Source organism: Vicia villosa, linkage group LG7, assembly GCF_029867415.1.
Source record: "Vicia villosa cultivar HV-30 ecotype Madison, WI linkage group LG7, Vvil1.0, whole genome shotgun sequence".
Taxonomy (NCBI): Eukaryota; Viridiplantae; Streptophyta; class Magnoliopsida; order Fabales; family Fabaceae; genus Vicia; species Vicia villosa.
Window position 1 is genome coordinate 17,230,651 of NC_081186.1, and position 11,397 is coordinate 17,242,047.

At 34.7% G+C, this 11,397-nt stretch overlaps 1 protein-coding gene across 1 annotated transcript; it reads right to left on the bottom strand.

The window, feature by feature from the left end:
• Window positions 1–8,678: 8,678 nt before the first annotated feature.
• On the bottom strand, window positions 8,679–9,638 carry LOC131618713 (uncharacterized). The gene has a single exon (XM_058889880.1). The coding sequence runs from the start codon at window positions 9,636–9,638 to the stop codon at window positions 8,679–8,681; it is 960 nt and encodes a 319-aa protein (XP_058745863.1).
• Window positions 9,639–11,397: the final 1,759 nt, after the last annotated feature.

An 11,397-nucleotide genomic window follows, 5' to 3' on the forward strand; every position in this document is an offset into this window, starting at 1 on the left:
TGTGCCAGTGCCTCTGTCTTTGGAGTTCCCCTGATCTTAAAAGTCAACATTAAGAATGGAATGAATTTCTAGAAACCTTTTTCAAACTATGACCATTTCTTCGATATTATTGGAAAAAAATCCGCTGGATTGAATATATGAGTTAAATGACTGCCGTGAATCCACTATTTGAAAAGACTGATGACGACGGTCATAGATAAAGATCCATGTGGTGTTCATTCTAAAAACAAAAATTCAGAAGATGAATGATGAGTTTGCTTGTGGTCTTTAGGGCAATTTTGAGGTTGAATGGTCGGCGAAAGGGGATGGCAGTTGGAATTGTAACTATGTGGCGGAAAGGATCTATCTCTATGTTATTTAGCTTCTCAGGCGAAGGTTTCTTAGGTGTGTGTGCTGAGCATAATAATCAAATGTGTGTTCTTGTCAATATATATTCGTCTTGATTCATTGAGAAGAAGAGGATCCTTTGGCAACAGCTGATGAATGCCAAAAGGAAGTTTGGTTTTGGGAAGTGGGTGTTGGGCGGAGATTTCAACGCCATTGTAGACGAAGGCAAATTGAAGAATTTAATGAGTTCATCAATGCTATGGATGTTGTTGATATCAGACTGTTGAGAATCGATTTACTTAGGTCAATAGCTATGGAAGTGCTAAAAGTATATTAGACAGATTTTTATTTAGTTGGAAGCTGGTTGGTCAGGAAATAGGAAGAAATTAACATGTCACCCTTCATTTTATTATTTCATTTTTATCTCTATTTTCGGACAAAATTTCTACTACATCCTACTAAATTTTCGGTACGAATATATTTTCGCCAGTGTATTTGAAATTTATAGTATACCAGAAATTTGAAAATTTTGAACAGTATCAAAAACTTCATTATAACTGAAATTTTCGGTATGTTTTAATATTAAGTTTTTTCAACGGTTGAGATTTTGCCGACACTTTTGGAGAGTCCTGATTGCACCGACACATATGTGTGATCTAGAATGCCTCATCATTTATATAAATAAGGGTCTTAGGGTTATTGGATAACATATTTCAACAAAATGTCTCTTCCTCAGTGTTTGATTAATGTAGAAGTGTATTTTAATGGCTGCAACCCTGCTGTTGAAACCAAGATTTCAGATGGGCTCGAATCCTTTGCCACCTTGAAAAAAATGTTGAATAATTTGCTGCCTGATTCCGATAACAGATGTAACATCTCAATTTTATTAATTATTTTATTTGGTGTTTTTATTAATTATTTATTTTAATTAATTACTATGTGGTATAATGATTATTTGAATATTTAATTATATGTGTATTTGTGTTATTTGGGTTGATAGAGTTATTAATGAGATAATATGTTATTGGGCCTAATGGGTAGAAATATGATAATAAGTGAAATAGGTGGGTTAAGCCCAACTAACTTAAGGGAAGATAGTAAGAGAATTAGGTTTTTAGAATCATAATTTCATTTTGGGGAAAATAGGAAGACAAGAGAAGAGTAGAAGAGAGAAGAGGATTTGGAGAAATTCTTGAAGATAGAAGGAGTTTTGAATCAAGTAAGGGTGAGAATCTTCATTATCTTGATTATATACTTATGCAATGTGTAGTATTATGATATGTGTTCATCTCTCTATTTCATAATTTTCAAAATGTTAGGGTTGTGTAGAAATCCATGAAATTGTATGCTTAAACATGTTTTGGTATAAATTGTTGGTAGTATGTGCTAAACACTGGTTGTATGTACCATTACTCGTTTTATGCAAGTGGTTTAGAAGGGTAGGGACACCCATTTGCGAAACTGATTGCTTTGCAATTTTTCTGCAATATCGCAAGCCCGCTAAGTGAGCTCAGGCCGCTAAGCGAAGTCTGGGAGCGAATTTCAGAAATTGCGAGTCCGCTAAGCGAACTTGGCCCGCTAAGAGAGATTTTGGAAACCAAACTTTCTGGATTTAGTTTGAGTTAGCGCGCTGGGAGGCCGCTAAGCAAACCCTGTTATGCAGAATTTTCTGAAACTTCTAAATGTCATAACTTTTGATCCGTAACTCCATTTTATGTGTCGTTCAAAGTGCTAGGAAGCTAACGTGATTATCTATATGATATGATTTGTATGGTTAGCACATGATGAATTAATTATGATGTTGTTGTATGAATAACATATAATTATGTATATGTGAGTTATGAATCGATGAATTGTGGATGACATTTGTTGATATGTAGGTGATATGTTATTCATGAAATTGTGTGAATGAACATATGTTATTTGGATGCATTCGTTGTGAATGATTACTTGATGTATTTTCTACAATTGATGGATAATTCAATGTGTTGTGGTATGCGGTATGTTAAGATTGTATGGATAATTTTAATTGCATATATCTTGTGATAATTGTACATGCATTCATGGTGGATTTGATCCTTGTGTGGAAACATAAGCGGGTGACTTTGATCCTTGTGTGGAAACATAGGCGTGGCTTTGTTCCTTTGTGGTTCGGAAGCGGTGAACTAAAGGTTCATAATTTTGAGGGCTTTGGTCTTGTCCGGATCGGAAGTGTAGCTCTAGTTTATAATCGGGAGCAGTGAGCTTGATGCTCACATGGTACCACATGCATTGAGTCACATTAATTGTATTCGAGTCGCATTATGTGTTATGTGATTATTTGAATTAATATGAATTGTTTTGTGATGATTGAGAATTGTGTTTTGTTTAATAATTGTGGAACTTATTCAATTATGAAGTATGAGGATATGATAATGCTATTGTATGCTATATTCATTGTCATATTGTATGTATTCATTATGATGTAAATTCTCACCCTTCTATTTGAATGATGTTTATTGTGACATCGTGCAGGTTATGACGAGTAGTGAGCTTGTCCGAGGATTTAGTCGAGGAGCTTGTGAGTTTTGTTGTTTTAATTAGGTAGCGAGTCATATGCTCTGATCATGTAACACTTGGGGGAATTTTATTTGAACTTATGCTTATGTTTGAATATTGCTATCTTGTTTGTATTTGACACAATAATTTGGATATGTTGTTTAATGCTATGTTGCCTAGATATTTGGAATTTCAAATAGCATAGTTGGATTATGTTATTTTGAATTGGTAGATGAATATAGTATGAGATATATTCATTGAAATTTCTTGATGTTTACTATTTCGCGTGCGATGTGCATAATTTATGAAAGCATTAGGTATCAAATTGTGTTACAAGATGATTAGTGCATGTTTGGTGTGTTTGTTTTGGGTTTTCATTACGGTGAAAACAACATGTGACACCCTTTTTATTATATGCATGTCAATACTCTGTGAATGTTTATTATAATTTGGGGTTAGAAAAGGGGTGTTACAACAGAAGTGTGACAAAGATCGAGTTTCAGGAGAACTGGATTGATACAAATAGAAGGGTGAAATACAACCTAATCAAGTTGAAGAATGATGAAGATGTGAAGACCATATGGAAATCATTTTGTCGTAGGATAACTAAAGTTCCGATCGAGTTGGACGCGTAGATCCAAAGATTCGTGGACGACATACTGAAGTGTCTGAAACATCCAGAGTCATCCGTTAATGCCTAGGTTTTCATGTTTCAGAGTATTGTTTATGTTTGTTGTTTGTCATATGATGTTTGTTAACTATGATTGTTTGTTATTGATGTTATTTTATTTTCTTTTCTAATTGAAACATGTACTAGCAAAAAAAGATTATGCAATAAAAAAGACATCCGTACAAAATATGCATATAATAGAATCATAAAAAAAATAAATCTACATAGGCCCTCCACAAGCAACATCGGCCAACCTAGCTAAAATAGTATGAAGCTCACCATAAGAGTTCACTAAACTCATGAGGTTATCTAAGTGAACGGTGATGAACTGTAGGCGTCTGTCCTGATCACCTGCGGGAGGTGGAGGTGGTGGTGGTGGATCGGAAGAATCCCTGGTACCTGAAGGCTCTGGAACATTAGATGTTGTGGCAGGTGGTATGACCCTAGGGTGTGGCACACTGTGGAACCACTCGAGGTATCCACCCTCGCACTGCCCAGGCTCCTGAACCTCAGCGACTGAATATAAAGTAGATACCTCAAAAGGATAAAGAGGGCAATGAGTTGTATATGTTGTCCAAATGAAATCATCCAAGGTCAGAGCATCCAGCCTCCGCCTGTACTACATCAAACCTCCTGGAATGGCCTGTTTGGCCTTCCACCTCTTTGCACAAGGTTAGTAGTCGCAACATGCTAGATCTTCCACTCACAAATGTGAGGGAAGAGCTCGTAGATCCAACACTGCTTAAATAAAAATCATAAAATAAATACACCCAAATAATTAAACACAAAATCATCTAATAAATTATAATATACCCGTAATAAGCTCAAGTAACCAGTAAGTTGTCTGGTGTCAGGACGAGATGTAACATCAAGCGCAGTGTACAACATCGTCAATGCCGCCACTCCCTAAGCCCAACATGGGGTGTCAAGAGCACTGAATAGAGAAAGGTATCAGACATCTATATAAACTCCTGACTTGCCCGCCAGTGCCTGCTGCTCAGCCCTCCGTTTCTGGTATCGTCAGAAAATTTGAAAAATCTGGTTCTTCAGGTATAAAATTTTGAAAATATGGTAATGAAAATTGGTTTGAGAATTTGGTATTTTCATAGGTTTGGGGAGGTGGCATGTATAATTTGGGGGGTGGCATGTTAATTCCTCGGAAATATGAGATAAGGATATTTTAGATCATGCTACTATGTGGATCAAGGCAAGTGATGTCGACTAGTGACCTAAGTCGTTCAGGGTCAACAGTTGTTGGTTTAATGACAAATATTTTAAAGGTTTTGTGGACAAGTTTTGGAAGTCATTCAAAGTGGAAGGAAAACCTTTCGTTCTTAAAGAGAAGTTTAAATTATTAAGAGGTGAATTAAGGATGTGGAATGTGGAAGTTTTCGGATGGTTGAATTTAAAAGTTGATCAAGCTATCAAGGATCTCAATGAGATCAATGAAGTTCTACTTATTGATGAACCTTTGATTAGGACAGAAATGATTGAGAAGAGAAATAATTCTTCTTACGAGGCTTGGAGAAATCTTAATCATAAGGAGAAACTTTTGAGACAAAAGTGTAGGATAAGATGGCTTAGAGAAGGGTACTAAAACTTCCATTTGTTCCGCTGTATGTTAAAGGATAGAAGAAGACGATATTTGATTGTTTCGGTCCCTAAAATTGGGGGAGGTTGTTATGAGGATGCAGAGGGTGTAAAGGGGGAAGTCAAAAGAGTTTCTTAGGAGAAATTTTCTGAACCTTCAGATCATATTCTTGCCCAACAGGTTCATGTCCTGGTCAAGGTGTAAATATATGCTAAATAATTAGCCGCTAACAATTTGTCGTTTTAAAAAAACCTTAGCCTTTGCACATGACCTTAAAATCCCTTACAATTACATCTAACCTCAACAAAATAGATTTCATTTACTCTTACTCATAGTAGTTTTACAATGATGATCAAAAAAAGAATAAAATAGAATCATCAACGATTTCTCTGACTAGACAAAGCTTCCACCTTTGCTCTCCAATACCTCCATTGGGATTTCTTCCTCTCAATTCTCATTGCGGTCTCTTTAATATCATTTTTGAATTATGGAATGAATGAAAGATTTATGGGAAGGATCTGACCTCTATATTTATATGGATATGATAAGGTATTTTCACCTAGGAAGTGTAGCGGTAAAAAATGTACTCGACGCGTTTTCACGCGCTCGAAGTACAACAAGGTCGCCACCAAATTTTATTTATTCCAAAAGGAAAGGGAAAATATCGATAAAACCCACGAATAAAAAAGAAAAAGGATAAGATGGTCATCGCAACCAAATTAGGGTTTGGGAGTCAGTTAAGCAATGGGAAGGTATTAGCACCCCTCACCTCCATCGTACTCGATGGGACCCATTTAGTTTATTCTTGTGATCGATTGTTTGCTAAATATTTACTTGCGTTCTTTATTAGGTTGGAAAGAAAAAAGGAACAAAAAAGGTTTTTTATTATTGTTCTCGCTAAGACATTTGTATCTTGTGCCTACGTATTCCCTCGTACAATGGGAAAGTCAGAGCAATCGTAGTTCGGGATAAAACTACGAGTATTTATTGGTTGATTTTAGCGAGAGGTACTCGATCGCATTTAAATAATACTATGCGCACATGGATAAGAGATTGTTTGCATCACTACAAGAATGGATAACTAAATCGAGATTAGAACAAGATTTTGCCCATCATCGCATTCGAGTGGAAAGAAATCGATCTTCACATGTGAAAGTATAATTGCATTTGAATGTGACTAAGTGTCTCGTTTTGTTAAAAGAGGTTTTAAAATTAAAAGGTGTGAATAAATTGAAGTTTATTGTTAAGAGAAATCAAACATTTAAACAAAGGCGTAACGGTCATCGCCTAAATGCTTGAAATAGAAAATTGCACAAGTACGTACAACCCCCTCGTAAGTGATGAAAAAGATTCGCACTAGGGCGAGAGAAAGATGTAATTTAGTGAATTGAAATTGTTTTGTAAAAGGTGAAATGAATTGAGTTTGAAAGATCTTTAGTGGAATTCAAGTACGCCAACAAAGGCTTAACGGCCATCGCTTAAAGTACTTGAAAGAGTATTTGCTAAATAGAGCTTTATGGAATCTTTAATGGAGTCTACACATTCAAACAAAGGCTTAACGGCCATCGCCTAAATGCTTCAAGAACAACTTGTACAAGTACGTACAAATCCTTCTTCATTATCCATTATAGACTAAATTGGATTTAATTGTTAAAAGAAAGCATTTTGTAAAAAAAAGGTGAATTAAATCGAGTTTTATGAAATCTTTAATGGAGTTTAAACATCCAAACAAAGGCTTAACGGCTATCGCCTAAATGTTTTAGAACAATTTGTACAAGTACGTACAAATCCTTCTTCATCCATTATCGATTAACTTGATTCGATTATTTAAAGTATTTTTTATTATGAAAAAGAAATTGAAAAAAGGAACTTGGTGTTGACCAAGGTTTATTGTAAAAATTGTTTGAAATGAGAAATGGGGTGTATCAATGACTTAACTAGTTTATTTGAGTTACTATAGATTAAAAAATAGGAAGAGGTGTATAATGAAATATGGTTTGTAGAAGAAAAAAAAAGAGCTAGGCCCACTAGCAATCATGGCCCAAACATACAGAAACCTAATTAACTTCTAAAGATTCTAAATTATAATAATTAAATTAATAAAGAAAAAGAATGAGTAAATAAAATAGAATAAAAAAATAATAGTGAGAAAGGCAGTGGCGCTCCTCCCCTTTAAAATCTCACATAAGTTATTTCTTTTTTCATTTTTTTTAATTCAAATTAAGAAAAAATAATAATTATAGTTTTCCCTATTAAAAAGGAAGGGAAAAAAATTATGTGTGGGAGAAAAAATAGGGACAAACCGTCCCACCCCATAAAAATCTCATGAAATATTTTTATTTATTTTATAATTAAATGCATTAATTGAAAATAAAGAATAAATTAAATAAAATCAAAATAAACTTCACAAAAGAGAATTCTGCCTTATTTTGATTACTCATTCCGCCTCCTTCTCTCTATCATTACTTTCAACCGCATAACAAACAACAAACAGAAAAGAACTTGATTTCTCAGCGCCTCTCACGATTCTCATGCTCCACAAATCGTTTCAAAAAACCTAACCCAGAAACAGCAACAAACATCTCTCGATTTCTCTCTCACTCACCTCTCGCGATTGATCTCGTTTCTCTCTCACTCACCTCTCGCGATTGATTTCGTTTCTCTCTCGATCTCGAATCAATCATGGATGAACGTGATACAACAGCAACAAAACATATTAAACCCTTATCCCCAAATCAATCCCTAAACCCCGGTGATTTCATTATGATTCAGGAAAGAGATTATGAACCCAGGTACGCTTTACACTTCTTGATCTTCTTCTTCTCCTTCTGTTTGTTGTTGAACCTCTATTTAAATCCTTCTGTGTGCTTCTGTTTTTGTTATCGTGCAGTTGTAGTCTGTGTGTGAGCGTGAGGGATGAATGTTTCAAAGTTGAGGTTGGTGAGTTTGAGTGTATATGGAGTGAGGATGTATGCAGGGTATTGAGGTTGTGTCGTTTGAGTTTGGTAGGTGGAGGTTTTGTGTGGTTTGGGGATTGTTGGTGGTGTATGAGAGGTTTGATTTTAGAGGTCAGTGAAAAAAAATGAGCAGAGGTTCTGTGTTTGTGGCCGTTTTTACTGAATCCTCTTCTCCTCCTCTTCTTGTGCTATCCATTATGTATGGCCAATTTGGTGTAAACTTTGTCTCCATTTACAATGGTTGAAAAACTCAACACCCACTTTTTCAACTCCCAACACTCCACATCATTTTCTCTTTCTTCCACCTAATAACTTAACACCCATTCAACTTTTAGCCTCTCCAATGGTTTTTCACTCAACACCCTACCCCACCACTTTTTATTTTCATATTCTTATTTAAATTTTATTTTTATTTTTATGATTACATAAAATTTCAATTATCGATTAAAATTAAATTAAAATAATAAATACTTAATAATTTATTTTTTAATTTTTTGTAATAAAAACAAAATTTATTTAAATAATTGGATACGATACAAATCATCTTAAATTAATTTAAAATACAACACACAATTAACGTATAGGACGATACAAATCATTCTTTGTCCACCACCTCCGAGGCATATTCCTTGCTTTTCTTTTTACCCTTTTTTTTAGCTGCCTCCCTTCCTATAGGACGAGCACTGGATTCTACAGTGTTTGAGCCACATGCATCACTCTCGCGAGATCTCTTAGATCCACTACTTCCTGAGCCAATATTTCCTCCTACTTGACTACCATAACGTGGTTGATCACGGAGAGCGTGCCATTCTTCCATTAAAGTGAATCTAACATTCTTCCCACATGCATATAATTCTTGCGCTTTTGCCAAAACATCATTCTCCGACCAACCACTTCCTTGCATACGCTTAGCGCCATCATAAGCGCCAATCCATTTACCCAACACTTTGTTCATATAATTAAAACGGTTTCGGCATGCAGGTCCATCACGCGGAGGATCGAATGAGCAATGCTCATTACAATACTCAGCAATTTTACCCCAATATGTTTCACCTTTCTGGTTTCTCCCGACAACACTGTTTGTTCCAAATTTAATCCACCCACTAATTAGCACCAAATTTTGTTCAATGTTCCATGCTGGTTGCTGAGTTTTCCTGCTCTTAGGAGTTGAATCCTCTGAATTCGGACCGACTTCATTAGAAACTATCATGCCACCAATAGTTAGTTGTGTTGAAAACTCGGGAAATTCAGGTACACCACCACTTGGAAAATTTGCATTCGCCATTGTCACATAACCATTAAACGGGGGTATTTGAGATGGATTTCTCGGCATAGATCCATAATATGTTTGAAAGTTTGGAACAGAGGATGACTGGTTGAAATTTGGTGGAAAACCAAAATTAGGTATGTTTTGAGGATGTTGGTTGGAAAATTGATTTGGATTTTGATAATAGTTGGGATTTTGATAATTGTTGGGATTTGGAAAATTGTTGGGATTTTGGTTAAATGGAAAATTAGCAGAATTTTGAGTGTTAAAATGATTATTGGGATCCATTTCACTAAAAAAAGACACTTAACTTCAAAATAAACACTAATAATAAAATTAAGATAGTGAAAATCTTGGTTTTTTTTCTGTGTCCAAATCAAATGAACCAAGTCTCTATTTATAGAGAAAAAAAATCATGAATTTTGGTAAAAAAAAAAAAAATTTGCAACGAAATAATTGAGTTCAAAGTATTAAATGGATAAAAATCTGGTCAGCCAATCAAGCACAGCCACGTGGCTGCACTTATCCCTTTTCTCTTTCTCTCTCCGCGTGGATTAAGACCCACTCTCACACCCAGCGAGTGGGCTACACGCGCCTGGCCCAGACCAATGAGGCGCTGCCACGTCATGCCCTCGGTCAGATTAAATGGTGTTGAGTTTTCTCAACATCTCTCTCCTCCAACACACACTCAACACTACATTACACACCCCACTGCACATGATTTTGTGGTGTGGACTTTAAATAACTCTACCATTGCACATGGTCTTATGAAGGTTGATGAAGAGGCGTGGGAAAAGAATCTGAAAATGAAAAGTTTATTATTTTTTTGTTTGACTTAGAAGATGGGCCTAAAGAAAAGAAAGAAATGGGCCTAAAACATTTAAACTATTTTTTCTTTTTTTGTTTGTATATATTCTTTGATTAATAAAAAAAACCTAAATAAAATCTAAATCTAAAATAATAACAAAAATTAATTACAATTATCTAAACAAATTTATATTTTATTTAAAGTGATGATGATAAAAAAACTAAAATCTATGGAATCCAAAATAAAAATTCGAAAAATAATAACTCGAATAAAAATATGCAAAGATGTGAAAATGCAAGCTATTTTTATCGACTTTATCAAAAGTCTGTTTTTTTTCTTCAGAATATGCAACGATGCGATGTTTAAATGATGAATATACATGAAATAAAAAATGGGACAAGCCAACGAATGAAATATGCGGGTCAAAAATTGGGGTGCGATAGGAAGGCATTAGCTCGCCCAATAAGCATGTCGTTTTTCATCAGTAAGTTATGTCCAACTCACCAAGTAGGTTATAATAAACTCATTTTTCCTAGTGAGCCTATATTTCCCCCAATCAAGCAAATCCTTTATTCACCCTAAAGTAACATAGTCAATTTTGAACCTCCCTGTTTTGCCCAACGAGGTTGTCACTTCACCCAACATAAATACTTTACTTCTCCATGAAGTAATTTAGCTCATAAGTCATATGTGTCTTCGCTTGACAAGAATGTCTAATAAAGGAAGCTTTTTGTTAGTATCCTGTCTTTGTTGGGCGAGCCACTGCTTCGCCCAATGAGTCCTTTTCTATTAAGCATCTATGTTTTATGATTTGATTTGATATTTTCAGTTGTAACCGTGAATGTCATAGTTAAAATATTCATTCAAAAGTTTTATCTCCTTTTTATGACTAGTTAGGGGTTTTTCATATCATTTCTTGTTATATAAGTTGATAAGTGCTAATGTGAAACAAGTAATTTTGACACTTATCAACTCTCCCTAACTTATCATTTTGTTTGTCCTAAAAAAAATTCATACAAATGTCAAATGGTTCTAAAAACTTAATCATGCATACTTCATTTAAGTTTTCTGACTAATTAGAAACTTCAGAATAAATCATTGTAATTTGGCATGATTTGTTAAATGAAAATTCAAAATCAATTTCACAACCATTTATATATCATAGCATGAAGATGAAAACCTTACTTAACCAAAGTATGATTTCTATAAAAGTTCATATTTGTTAGAACAAGATTTGTT

Coding starts and splice junctions, on each gene's coding strand:
- LOC131618713 (XM_058889880.1), bottom strand. CDS start 9,638: ATGGATCCCAATAATCATTTTAACACTCAAAATTCTGCTAATTTTCCA.